At 30.7% G+C, this 14940-nt stretch overlaps 1 protein-coding gene across 1 annotated transcript in view; it reads left to right on the plus strand.

Annotated features, from left to right (window-relative positions):
- The window catches only part of LOC143236481 (uncharacterized), a 121166-nt gene extending 110186 nt beyond the window's left edge, over window positions 1-10980 (plus strand). Inside the window, exons 28-33 of the mRNA XM_076474767.1 lie at window positions 4717-4822; window positions 5832-7736; window positions 8098-8214; window positions 9117-9223; window positions 10024-10117; window positions 10342-10980. Of these exons, the coding sequence (XP_076330882.1) occupies window positions 4717-4822; window positions 5832-7736; window positions 8098-8214; window positions 9117-9223; window positions 10024-10117; window positions 10342-10691 (2679 nt within the window). The 3' untranslated portion in view covers window positions 10692-10980. The remainder of the gene's footprint in view (window positions 1-4716; window positions 4823-5831; window positions 7737-8097; window positions 8215-9116; window positions 9224-10023; window positions 10118-10341) is intronic.
- The last annotated feature ends 3960 nt before the right edge of the window (window positions 10981-14940 follow it).

Genomic DNA, 14940 nt, shown 5'->3' on the forward strand with positions numbered 1-14940 from the left:
AAAAACCTAATTTTTTGTGTACCAAAGATTTGTAATGTTTAATGAAAGTCTATTAAATTTTGTGAAGATACACATACTGTATTTAGAGTCATAGTATGGAAACTATATACTCATAACTAACCAAAAGAGTTTCTTATTTTTATAATAATAAATATAAAGATAGAAACCTTTTTTATAATAGTAAATAGAAAATATGCATGGAAGACTTTTTCTTTTCTGTTGACTGTTAAACAGATATGCCTATGTTTATTATAATAATTGTAGTAGTACATTAAGTCATTTTTATTTCATTAAATAATATACCAAAGAACCTAAAATAGTAACATGCAAAAAGCAAACAATGACCCTAGACTATCACAACTTTTCTGGCTTTTTAACAGTGTGACAGGAGTGAATACAAATTCATCCAAGCTAGTCATTGTGTTCCTTGTGAAATGAAACTTGAACTAGCAGCAAAGTACAGTTTTCTGTCCAGAAAACAGTGTAATATAATATAGTTTTCTGTTGGTTATAAATTATATAGTATTATATGTAAGAAAAGAACTATTGACAAATCCTAAAAGAGAGGATGTGACAAGTGGGTGTGCCAAGAGAGATTGGGTTTTCTATCTGGAGGCTCTGTTACTAAATAAGATTGAAGGCTATAAAAAAATATGCTTCACCCAAGTAATGACAGTATTATAGTAAACAATTTACATTAAATTTCTTACTTCTTGGAGGGGTGGTAAGTAAATGAGAGAAGAGAAAAATGTTATAATTCTCACACTAGGAAAAATTCAGTTTTTTTGTTTTTCATAATACCTTTTAAAATTAAGAACTTAAAACATGTATAACATTAAAATATGGATTTTTAGGTATGTTTTACACTATAATTAATAGTATATCATGAACAGAAGTTAATTAAATTTTGAACAAAACTTGCTGAAACTTTGTGACATGCAGAAAAAAGATGTCTGTGGCAAGAGAGTTAATGTCATCTGCTTAGAACACTTCAGTACTCTTGATGTTTTTTAATGGACCTATCTTCTCTATGGTCCTTTATTTGATTAATTTGTGTCTGACATATCTGATATCTGTTGTTTAAGGAAGAAATTTATCTTATTACATAATTATTTTTTTTTCCTTTACTCTTTTTATCATTTCCTTTTTTCCTTTAGAACCAAGTATAAAGAATATGGCATAGTACCTTAATTAATAATAATAATAAAAAAGTAGGTAAACACCAACAGTAAGCAAGGAGAAAATTGCAGACATACAACTATACTATATACAATAAATGCTTCTACGGAACTGTACAGAGTATATTCAAACAGCATAACTTAAAATCAGAAGAGTATCCAGAACCCACAAAACAATAGTTAAAATTAGTAGATGCTAAACCATCTGCAGACACAGTGGAGAATAAAAACACTATTCACAGCACACCTTTTTTGAATGTGGACTCTGGCATAAATAAGAGAAAGAAAAAAGACCCTCAGAATTCTTAATTTAGAAGCATAATAGATATACAAGATTATAATATTAATCTATCTGCAACAAATTGTTTAATGAAAGATTATCACACAATAATACTGAATAATACAGAAATAATGAGACATGCACCATATACCAGAAAAAAGAAAGATAAAAAAAAGCCTTGTATATCTGGCTACATGACAACACACGCCTTCTCATAAGTGTCAACATTGAAATCATTCAACTAATTGATTAGTCTCTAGTGGAGGAGACCCTAGTCTGTTAGATAGCGTTGGATTGTATTTTATAAATAATATTAGTGTTGTGTTTGTCAGTATAGGCCCAGCATGGTCAGGTGGTTAAGGCACTCGACTCGAAATCCGAGGTTGGAGGTTTCAAATCCCAGTCGCACCAAACATGCTCGCCCTTTCAGCTGTGGGGGCACTATAATGTGACGGTCAATCCCACTATTCATTGGTAAAAGAGTAGCCTGAGATTTAGCGGTGGGTGGTGATGACTAGTTGACTTCCCTCTAATCTTACACTGCTAAATTAGGAATGGCTAGCGCAGATAGCCCTCGTTTAGCTTTGCACAAAATTCAAAACAAACCACACAAACAAAAGACAGTTTTGAGTACTGGCTCTTATTGTTGCTAACTGTTCTTCTCATGATTTTCCTGAAGACTTTAGCAGATTACTAGCAAAAATATAGGGTAGGAACTAATTTGTATCCATTGAAAGAAATTAAAAATATACAAGTAGTACGAATTTAATCATCATACTCAGGTGGCCATATAGATTACTAACCATGATAGTGACTTTTATTTTAATTTTCTACTTTATTTTTCTTCTTGTGAATTTAATGCATCCTTGGGAGAATATTCTCCTCCAAAAATTGCACTGAAGAAAATTCTTTCCAAGCGGTTCAAAATATTAAGCTGTTTCCATTCATTTAAAAATCCAACGAGAAAGCACACAATGAATCTGAGGAAGTGAGCAGTTAGAAATCACTTCTTAATGTGATTCCTATTAAGTATAATATATTTCTTTGTTGTTTTATGAAGATCATCATTATACCAGTAAAGTGAAGACCTAGTTTTGATTTGGCTGCCTGTAGCTAGTTTAAGAACATCAGTTTTCTGGAAGTGTTTTCAATCCAGGTTATCCTTAATAAAACAGAAGTGGGTGATAAACCAATACTGTTATGTTTTGATATTCATCTTGATTACTGTATCTTGTTCTAAACCAATTTCATACCAAGGAACTTTATATATCAACATTTTGTTTACAGCATATGTTCTAAACCATTTTAATGTCAGGGTGCTGTATGTGTCAACATTTTGTTTACAGCATATGTTCTAAACCATTTTAATGTCAGAGTGCAGTATGTATCAACATTTTGTTTACAGCATATGTTCTAAACCATTTTAATGTCAGGGTGCTGTATGTGTCAACATTTTGTTTACAGCATATGTTCTAAACCATTTTAATGTCAGAGTGCAGTATGTATCAACATTTTGTTTACAGCATATGTTCTAAACCATTTTAATGTCAGGGTGCTGTATGTATCAACATTTTGTTTACAGCATATGTTCTAAACCATTTTAATGTCAAGGTTATGTATGTATCAACATCTTGATTACAACATGTTTTTGTAAACATAATTTCATGTCAGGACTCTATGCATCAACATCTTGATTACAACATGTTTTTGTAAACATAATTTCATGTCAGGACTCTATGCATCAACATCTTGTTTACATATTTTTGTAAACATAATTTCATGTCAGGACTGTAGGTTTCAACATCTTGATTACAACATGTTTTTTAAACATAATTTCATGTCAGGGCTCTGTATGTATCAACATCTTGACTGCATGATATTGTTATAAACTAATTTTATGCTAAGACTTTGTATGTATCAATAACTTGATTACAAAATGTGTTCTAAGTTGTCATTTTGCAGTTGTGTTACATGTATTATGAAAACACAGTTTATGATACTGGTTTCATCCATTAGATATTAATCTAATTAGAACTGATGCTATGTAGGTATAAGTATATTCCAAATGTAAAATAAGCTTAACCCATTTAAATAATCTTGTGCTAGGACATTGTGTAGAACTAATATTAAATTAAAATTCTAGTTAAATATAGAAATTAAAGTTCAAATAATGTCTGAGATGTCATTTATATATGCTTTTTTTTCTGATGTCCACCTCCATTGTTTAAGTTATTTCTACCAGTAAACTATTCACAAAGGCCTTAGTAAGTATTGAATTATTGGAAAAATCATAGAATATGTGTAAGGATAATTAGGATTGGTGAGTATATAGGCCTGAGTGATGTGCAATGATGTTTAATTGTGGACCAATTTTTTTTCAGTGACTGTACAAAGTTAAATTAATTTGGTGTGTCAAATGGAACTTCATCGTCAATAATAGTGAACAATTTTTATTGTAACTTCTTTCTTGAATGTTCTTTTACAGTTTTTTTTTCTGTGTGTGTGTTACACTAGAGACCATCAATAAATTTTAGTAAGTTTCTTATGGTGGTGTTAAAATAAAACAGAAAATTAGTGAATATGTTCAAACAAAACTCATGAAATATACTTACAAGATTTATAGACATACAATAACAAAAAAATAAGATCCAAGACAAAAAAGTGTGTTTGTATTTTATTGTAAATTTTTAAGATTTCATAAGCTAACAATTTGTACAAATAAGCTCTACAATTATGGGTGTCCTTTGATACAGAATTTGCATATTCTTCAGAAAGTTTTTGTTTCATGCAGTTTGATTATTTTTTGTGTTTAATGTAACAATCCATTTGTTGCAATATATTGATATTCTATATCTGGAGGAAACAATCCAGCTTCTTTGGGAATGCACTTTTTATGGTTATTAAATGTGCCACATCATCATATTATAAGTACTAAAATATCAGCTATTAAACTAAAGTCTAGTGTTTTTTAAAAATACTGAATCTTTTCATCAGTACAGAGAATACAACAACTGGTTTTGTTAATTGTTATTTAACTGGGAACTTATTTGGTACTAAAAACTGTCATAGCTTAGTTATGAAAGATTATATTATGTGATCTATGTAGGAATAGTTTCAAACAATTTGTAAATGTTGATTTTTGTTTGAGTGATTGTTTATTTAAATAAGAATAATTTCTCCATTTCAGTTAACAAAAAGTATGTGGTGTAAAATTGGTTTAACAAAGTTTATCATATTTTGTATTCTATCCAATTTTAGGACGAAGATATTTATGGTCACAAGCCACCACTAGATGAGCTACTGTTGAGTGAAGATGTGGATATTTTACCTTACATTGGGTATGAAGGAGACAATTCACACTTGGGTAAGAAATATGTAAAGAGATGTTTAAAAAAAACTTTATTATAATAGTTTTTTACTTCCAAAAGAAATGCACGTATAGTTGCAGTAGTTTAAGATATGTTGTATTGGAAGGAACTCATGGTTTCATTGTTTTATAATGATAATGTAACATTAATAGATGTTCAGTGCCAAATGACCATAAAAATCATATTGACTGGTTAATAATTTTAAATGATGTACCTAATTTGCTCAAAAAGATTGTAGCTGTTATCTCATACTAGATAAAACAACACTGTCATTTCTGGTAAGTGTACTCTGAATGTAAATCAAAATTCCTTGTTTTTGCATTATTATTTTACAAATTTGCAAATTTATTTTGCCTAAATCATCTTTTAACTTGTAGGTCACATGGCTGATTTGTATTAATTTGTCAAATAAATTGCTATTCAACTAGCTTTTAAATCTGTAATGGGCAAGTATAGAAAGTTAATATAACTTGCAAACCAGTGATGTGTCAAATATCTCATCTTAGCCAGTGCTGCTTACTAAACTAATGTGGATTCCTATAAGGATTGAAACAGCTTTTCATACCTTGGTTATTATCAGTAGTAGTAATCAGAAGTTTATTCATGCTGCTTTCCAGCTTCTCTAAATCTCTATGAATGTATGTGTATTTTGTAATATAATTATTCATACTATTAATCATTAATAATTGCTTTACATGATAACTAGACTTAGATTAAAAGTAATAACAGTAGAATAATGCAGATGAGAACTAGAAGACCTAGAAATAGGTTTTAGCAGTATTGGTTGAGATTTTAAAGAGTTCAAAATTTATGCTGTATAATATTTATTTATTTAGTGTTAGACCACATATTGTCTATGTTAATTATACTTAAATTAACACTTAACATTTGTTTTTAGTTTGTAAGAAACAGTCAAGAATTTATCATGTGAAATAATATACAACAGGTTTTAGAAAGATGCAAATAATTGATTTTCTTTCATTAATTATATGTAATTTTTCAAAGGTATCTTGTGTACAACTTCAACCACATTAGAGAGTAATACTGGAGACCAGGAGAAGCTGCAGAGAAACTTTAATATGGAGTCCGATGCTGACAGTAGTGACGATTTTGGCTTTGGATATATTGATCTTTTCAATGATGACACGGATGTTAGGTTTAATGAATTAAATTCACCACCAGTGTTGAATATTGAAAAACTGACTTGTGTAAAAAATTTTGAAGACAAGCTAGTGATGGATAAACCTTCTGCAGAGGATAAAGTTGATGGTGTAGATGTAGAAGCAAAACAGGTTCAAAGTCATAGTGAAATAACTAGAAAATTAGTAAGAAATGTAAAACACTTTCAGAACTCAACACTTACTGACCATCAAGATGTTAAATATCTTAATGAAGAGTTTGTATTAGAACCTGCAAAGGATGTTCTGCCTTTCAAAGCCAAAAAATCCAAAACCATGGCCTCAAGCCCCACTGTATCTCTTAATAGATTAGAATTGAAAGAAAAGTTGACATCTAATGCATTAGTACCTTCATCTACTTTGCTTTCTGAATGCATTGATGAAACCATGGAAAAAAATGCTTCATTGACAACCAAGAAAACAGATATTAGACTTTCTACAGACAGAACTTGTGAATCATTATCACAAAGTCCAGAGACAAAATCATCATTAGATGAATGTGGAAAATCTGATTTGGACTCACTATCCACATCAAAGAACATTACTACACAAGCAGAAAGTACATCATCAGACATTTTTCAGAATAAATTAGAATTAGATAAAGCAAACACCACCCTGTCATCAGCAACTTTATATGAAGCTCCAGTGGCTGAACTAGTTTCAACTCCACCCCAAATGAAAATGAAATCTCAACATGGAATGGTCAAAAAAATGGCAGCACCACCTCCACCACCACCATTCACATTGGCACAAAGTGCAGGTAGTTCTCCATCGATACAACCTTTACAAAGAAGAAAAGTTGTATATGCAGCAGACTCTCCACTTCCGCAACAAATCACACCTGGATATTTAGCAGAATCAGGAACATGTGGTTTTAGTGACTCATCATTTCCTGCCTCATCTGGTCATCTGTCTATAGTGACATCAAGTACAGATATTTTTGGAGGTGTTCAATCTACAGTACCAATATTTAGTTTTAGGAATACAATATATCCTGCCTCTTCTGATCATCAGTCTGTAGTAACATCCAGTTCAGGTATTTTTGGAGGTGTTCAATCCACAGTACCATCAAGCACATTTAGTTTTGGGAATACAGTATTTTCTGCCTCATCTGATAATCAATCTATAGTAACATCAAGTACTGGTATTTTTGGAGGTGTTCAATCTACAGTACCAACATTTAGTTTTGGGAATACCATATATCCTGCCTCATCTGATCATCAATCTAAAGAAACATCAGGTACAGGTATATTTAAAGGTACATATTCTTTTCCAACTGGTCTTCAGTCCACAACAACATCAAGCACATTTAGTTTTGGGAATAAAACATTCTCTGTTCCGTCTGATGATCAATCTACAGTGATGGTTGATAAAACTATGTCTGGAAATACATCAGTTTCATTCCCAACCACTTTATTTTCTGCAGAGCAAAATTTCCTTGATCTTTGGGGAGAGAAAAAAAATACAGAAGATAATAACTTTTATTTCTGTAATCTAAATATGTCAGAACAATCACAAAATACCAGTAAACAAACAAGTAAAAAGAAAAATCTAAAATTCAAGTGTGTAGCTCCTAAACATAGATGTTTATCTAGCAAGATTAAACAAGCTAAGGTTGACAACACTGTTTTGTATGTGTCAAAGTATCAAAAGAATAATGAGGAGTTGATTCATCAAGAAAGTGACAGATTTGTTGAGGAAATAACGTGTCTTATACTTCAAGCTCTTTCAGGTAAGAATGCTTGATATTTTTACTATTGCTGCTAATAAATACCATGGTGTAAAGTTAAAATTTTATTAAATAAATTGTTTATTACTACAAAGTTTATAATATTATGATTAATGTTTTCAATTTAAAACAATATAGTTTGAGTGTTAACTATGAAACACTGACAAATTTAACATTGAAATCAATACTCCAACTGATGGTTTTTTTGATGATAAGGCTCAAAATAAGCAGATTTACTGCTTAATAATAGTAAAATAGAGTTTATTGATTATACTGTGTATGCTATTGTACTTTTGTTTTGAAGTAAAATGATTAAATTGTTAATTTATAAATTGTAAACAATTAACTTGACCTGTTATTTCAGATATCTCCAATTTTAAAGGAGGGGGAGTTCCATTTACTTCTACCGTTCTTAAGCACCTGTATAAATTATCTTCTGATAACCTACAGCTAAAACAAGTATTGAAACACATTGAACATGGTGAGTGAGAAAAACTGAGGATGTATGCAATATGAAGACAGTTTTTTATTTGGAGCCCCAACTTTGGTTCTTTGAAAGTTATAATTAAGTTGAAGTTGGATTTTAGGGGAGTTTACAATTTGTACAAAGACAGACAAATAATCTCTTCCTAATGAATAATCATGATCTAATTAATATAACAAATGCCTTTCACTCAACAGGAATGAGATATTTTCAAGTTTTTTTTGTGTTTTTTTCTGTTATCTAAAAGTACATTCTTCATACTATTAGAAAACATTATGTATGTAGAATGACTTAAATATATTTCAATACAAAAAAGAGCACTTTGCTGCAAGCTTAAGTATTATACATACTTTTAAAATTAAACACAGTATCTTGTATAACATTACAGTAAGGCTAACAATAACTTTAACCAATTTTCCCTGTAAAAATTATCAGTCTTATTGTGATGTCACATAAACTGCCAGTTTGTAGATGATACCTTGTTGACATAAGGTATCATATACTATGACAAACACTACAATGCACATTAAACTAAATTATTGACTTTGACTGGTTTTTCTGATAACCTTTGGAGATGCTTAGGCTTATGATTAATTATAAAATAACATCATAAATATAATAAAGAAAAAAAGAATTGGGCTTCTTAGGAAACAAATAACTAGTCAGTTCATTGCTTGTTTTGTTTTTTTTCTCTCATTAATTTTGAATGGCTGTTATGTCTGTTGAAAGATGTTTTTCGTGAACTTTTATAGGATTATATAGGTGCTCTGTTTTCTGCTTGATTAAACTTTCTCTTTTGAGACAGAGGTACATAGTTTTTCTTTTCTAGAATTCAAGTTAAATATCACTTAAATATAAATTACAATATGATTTTATGTGAATGTATTATACTTCCATAGATTTGTCATCAGAAAACACAAAAGGAGAAGAGTCAGTAGCCAAAGAAAAAGGAAGAATAAATGAAGGTGGACAGTTTATCATGGACTTGAGGTTATGCCAAAAGAAGGTAAGGATTTATTTCTGGTACGTGAACTTACATTTGCAGCTGAAAATTGCATATGACACTGCAGCAATATAACATGTAATATGGATAGGACTTTTTCCCTCTAGGAACAACTGGAATGGGAGCTGTGTGTCTAGTCCATGCATTATATATAAATTTGCTTATATGATAATTTGGAAACCTATTATCACTGGTATGACATTATTTAAATTGGTTTCTGACTTTATGGTGAGATAGTTATTAATTACCAGTTGGTGTTCTCTAAAAACCTATATTTCATTTGCTTTTCAAATCATAGTGAAGAGCTCAGTTCCTAGAAACAAGTTTAATAATGTAGCAAAGGAGATAAAAATTTGGTCTTTCTTAAAGCAGTTGTCAGAATCTTGAGTCAAAAGAACAACTTTTGATAAAGTACGTGATAATATATCTAGAATTTAGTGAATGTATAGATAGGAGACTGAATAGAGTATGCCTCTTACATCTTATGATATCAAATGTTAAATTTATTCTCACTGTTTATCTTCCGGGAGGAATATTTTTCATAGCTATTGATGTTTATTAAGAATTTAGTTGGTGCTCTTTAAGTAGGATGTGGTTTCATAATTTAAATGAATTTTTCAACTTCTAAGACATGATGTTGTACATTTTAACAGTGGTAGATTTATTAGGACCTAAGCTAAATGTTCTAATCTTAACTCTTAAAAACTTTTTTGTATGATAATACAAATGTTTTTGGTTTCTGTCTTATGTTTAAAATGTGTTATGTATTAATTATAACCTGACAGACTGTTTTCTATTTGCAGCAGGGATATTGGAATGAAGAAGATTGTATACAGCTACATATTTTGAAAAACTCTATGATGCCTGAGCTAGAAACTGAAGGAATTGGATCATTAGGTAACACTTATACTATGTGAAAATTCTTGAATTTTAGGAAAAAGCTTCAAGCACATACTGATATTTTAAATAGACTTTTTGTAATAGTAAACATAATAATTATTCCCAAGAAACCTTAGCATTTCTTATGTAAATAAAAATCTTTTATATATTTTATGAAAACTAACTTATTGTTCTCTTTAAACTGTAATGATTATTGTGTAACAATGTCTATTTTTTTTAAGGCACGAAAGTTTCTGTCAGCATTCTTCGTTTATTGTCTTCACTAGCTGTGTTGTCATACTTAGTCATTCACAACAGACTACTGCAAGAAACTTTAAAAAAGGCTTCACAGCAACCAATGACTGTTGAGATCCTGGAAGAACTGTCAAAGAAATGTGCTGAGGTGTTGATTAAAAATTTCCCAGTGAGTTTATGGCTGATAAAAGCTGTGGTTTATATTTGTGCACAAGATAAAAGTTACTCATGGGTTTGTAGCTCCTTGGGGTGCAGACAGAGTTGGGAGAAATTTATCTTAAAATATATTGATTTATCTAAAACATTTCATACCAGTCTGATGTGGGAGCATGTGTGAAATAAGACACACATTTCTTCTCATATGAAAATGTACTAAATAATTAAGGATAAATTATCAGGTAGTCTATGAGTAATTCTGTTGATATGTATGTAAATTAGATGGCATATATGTCCAGTTGTTTGATTTTTTAAATAATTTTAATTGTATAAGATAATAAGTATCTTTTTTGCTGTTTCAGTTGAACTATATATAATTTTTTTGCAAAATGAAATCAAACAGTTTTTGATTGTATCATTCTCAAAATGTACATGATGTTTATGCTAATACAAATAAATATACAAAAATAGAGTGATTTGAGATTACTGTATTAATGTTGAACACTTTGTTAAGTATTTCTCCATTGTGATATTAATAATCATTACATTTCATTTTGACTAATTCTACCATTTATGTTCCATGAATCTATTTTAATTTAAGACGTAATAGGTTTTCTCATACTGCTAAAAATTAGGCCTAGGATCTTCAGAAAGTTATAGATTTCAACCTACTAGGTATTTCTAATACTGCTAAAAATTAGGCCTAGGATCCACAGAATTTGGGAAATTGAAATAAAGAAGATACTTTCACCTGACGAAAACATAACTATGGTTTTAGTAAAAACATATAGAAACGTATTTTTGATGGCAACGTAAATTAGGAAAAATGCTTGAATTTAGATTTGACTAGACTACATTTTTCTATTGTATTCAGTCAGGCCTTTTAGCTGGTAAGGGCCAACTAATAGGTGGAAATTTTGAAATCATGTGTATACCAGAATTTTGTTGAGAACGTGGAAATGGAATGTCCTGTGCTTGATGTTGGCACTGCTCAACTTTCTACAGAAAGCATGATGCTTATCTGTAAAACAGTAATAGTAAAACCAATCAGTGTGTATGTCTCTGTAAAAATTTCCCTAGTAGTCAAACTTGTTAAGTAAATTGGTTACGTTATCAGTGCTGTGAAGTAGCTTTATGTTATTAATAACTAATATATTTTGGAGATACTTAGTTTAGCTGCAGTTTGGAAATTTGTTTATTAAAGCATGGAAAGCAGATCTTTTCACTCTGAAATGCAGGTATTTGCTTTAAAAAACATTATTTCTTATTATAAGTAAAGTACTATTATTACCTATGAATTGTTCACATCTACAAATAAATATTATGAACAAGGTACACTGCTTTTGATGATATATATAAGTAAAACTATTTTATTCAAATATTTTATTAATAACAATAATATATTTCAAATAATACAGCTTTCCATATGCACAAAAGCAAAGACATTTTATTAATGCCAATGGGTGTTTGAGTCACGTTATTAAATTACATATTATAGTTTAGAAACTTTATCTCATAAATGTATATTTTGCTATAAAGAAGAGTGATATAGATTCCATCATGTTGTGTTTTCATTAATGTTGGTTTTGATTTTTAGTTTTAGGAGTTCAGGGAAGCAAGTGTACTGTTTTGGTATGGATTTCTGTCATTTAAGAAAAATTACATTTATAAAATAAAATAAAAATCTGACTTCTTAATTTCAATACTCAAAACTACTGGACAGATGGTTGCTATAAATGTATACTTTGAAACATTGAGATAAGCATTTACTGATATGCAAATTCGGAAATATTTTAGGGTAGTATATATATACAGTCGATTGGCTGTTTTCGAAGTATGTGTCACTTATTGAACGTGAGATTTTCGTGTTTTGTGCACAATTTGCTTAAAAATTTATTGATGACCTATTCAAAGTAGTTCGTATACATAGTAAAGTAATTGGACTCGATCTATATCTATATTAACTTTGTTTTGTCTGTGATAAGCCTAAACTTTTGAGTGACTTGTGAATACGTTGTAAAATTAAACAGTATAAGATTAACATTAACAACTAAAATTAGCTAATGTGAAGGCTAAGCAACTGATTGTCCATCTGATTAGTGCACTAGATCTGGTTTCCAACTGCTGGATAATGAAAGTAGTTTTCTAAGAGTTCTTTCCACACTCGGAAATGACATTATAAATTCTGCACCACATCATTTGACTTGTTAAATACAGCTGCTGTTTTCAAGAGGCTTGAAAAGAGGATAACAGTGGGAGAGGCCATCTATGTGAATGATATAATAATTTTTGGTCACATGTTTCAAGCCACAAATGAGAGGATAAGAATGTTATTCCAGATCTCCAATGATTCAGGCTTGAGCTTTAAACCAGAAAAGTGTGTCTTCATGCACGTGGAAGTGTAATTTATTGGTTACACAATGAATGGAGATAGTATCCATTGATCCTGTGAAGTTTAAGGTAATCTAGGACTAGACCAGCTGGACACCAAACAAGAAACTTGTGTCTTCATTGTAGTGTAAAATGCGTCACTGAAATGGCTGACAAACTTCCGTAAATATTGAAGGCATGTATTTCATGTGGAACAATGATACTATAGCCTCATTGTATAATGCTGTTTGGATCAGTAAATGTCCGATCATCGAATATTCTGCTTCTAAACTGTGTGAAAGTCAAAGTTTTTGCAGTGAGGATGAATGACATGAACAGTGCATTCTATGTTTGAATGGACATTACAAGTGACTAATTTTCGTGTAAAACAGTGGAAGTGTGTTTCCATCACTCACAAGTCATTTTAGTAAAGATGATGTAACATTGTATCATCATCATCATCAACCAACCAGCACGATATTAACAAACACTGATATAGCTAATTACACTCAGAGCTCTAAGGTTTTGACATCACTAGGTCCAGGAACTGAAAAGACGCTTAATTCTAGTACATATCTTGAACAGTAGTATGAACGTAATATCACTTGATGATAAGAAACTCACTTTCAAATAAAAGTATATCACAGAACGGCTAGTATGTGGTTTTAACACTTTTACTAATGAAACAGAAAACAACGTTTCGACCTTCCTACGTCATATTCAACTCAAGAAAGAAAGAGTTTGCAACTGACTGTTGCCGGGCGCATGTCATAGGGATGAGATTATAAACGGGTACGGGATTATAGGCGGCGTTGTAATTAGATGTTAAATTATCAATTTGTATAGATATAAAAAGAGTTCCTTAATATTGGTTTAATTTTCCTTTTAGTTGTTGTATAAGTAGGGCTTTTTTTATTTGGGGTTTGTTTATATTTGTTTCCTTATTTAGTATCTGGAGGTTTTCTATGATTATATGTTTATTTGTTTTACAGTGTTCAAGAACATGTGAAGGTGTTTTGTGTGTGTGTGTGTGTGTTCTTTGAAGCTAGTTTCTTTTTTTTTCTATTTGCTTCTGCAATATAAATGTCGTGGCAGTTGTTGGATTGTATGTTATATATCATATTGGTGTTGTGTTTGACAATGTAGGCCCAGCATGGTTAGGTGGTTAAGGCATGAGACTCGTAATCTGAGGGTTGCAGGTTCGAATTTCCGTCACACTAAACATGCTCACCCCTTTAGCAAGGGGGGACATTATAATGTTACAGTCAATCCCACTATTCGTTGATAAAAGAGTAGCCCAAGAGTTGGTGGTGATGACCAGCTGCTATCCATTTAATCTTACACTGCTAAATTATGGATGGCTTGTGTAGACAGCCCTCGAGTAGTTTTGCACGAATTTCAAAAACAAACAATTAACTTGAAGATTACCCCATACCAGATGTTCTGAGATACAAACCTCATATTGCATCTGCTGTCGACTAAAAATTGGTTGTTTTAAGTAAAAATGTAGTAGAAAGTTTTATTTTTCTCCATGAGAGAATTGCAATAAACATAAGATACAAATGGTCTTCTGTCCGAATCTGAATTAGGTCTCTATAAGTTTTTAGAGTAAATAACCTTCATATCATGAACAGAGACCAAGAAGATAACTTTAATAACCAGTTTTTGCCAAATGATGTTTACTAGATTACCACTTACTAACTTCTGAATGTAATAAAATACCATTGCAAGTGATTGGCAAGTTGTGTACTTCGTTCTTAAACTGAACATTAAAAGCTTTTAGCTAAAGGGTTTATCTATTTTTAAGACGTAGGAATATTTATTTGTGAATACTTTCTGTAGGTAGTACACACTGATCAAAATATTAAATACCCCTAGTAACATGCTAAACTGTTTCTCACTTCGTGTTCATAAAAAGTAAGTATTACACTCAAGAAAAATAAATCTACCATAGGTTTAGAAATACACGTGGTGAACTGCTTGAGCATTATTTTTTGTTATAATGGAAAATGAAAGATACATATCAAGATTTGACTGAAATATTATTGTTGGGATCAGGT

This window comes from Tachypleus tridentatus, chromosome 13, assembly GCF_004210375.1.
Source record: "Tachypleus tridentatus isolate NWPU-2018 chromosome 13, ASM421037v1, whole genome shotgun sequence".
NCBI lineage: Eukaryota > Metazoa > Arthropoda > Merostomata > Xiphosura > Limulidae > Tachypleus > Tachypleus tridentatus.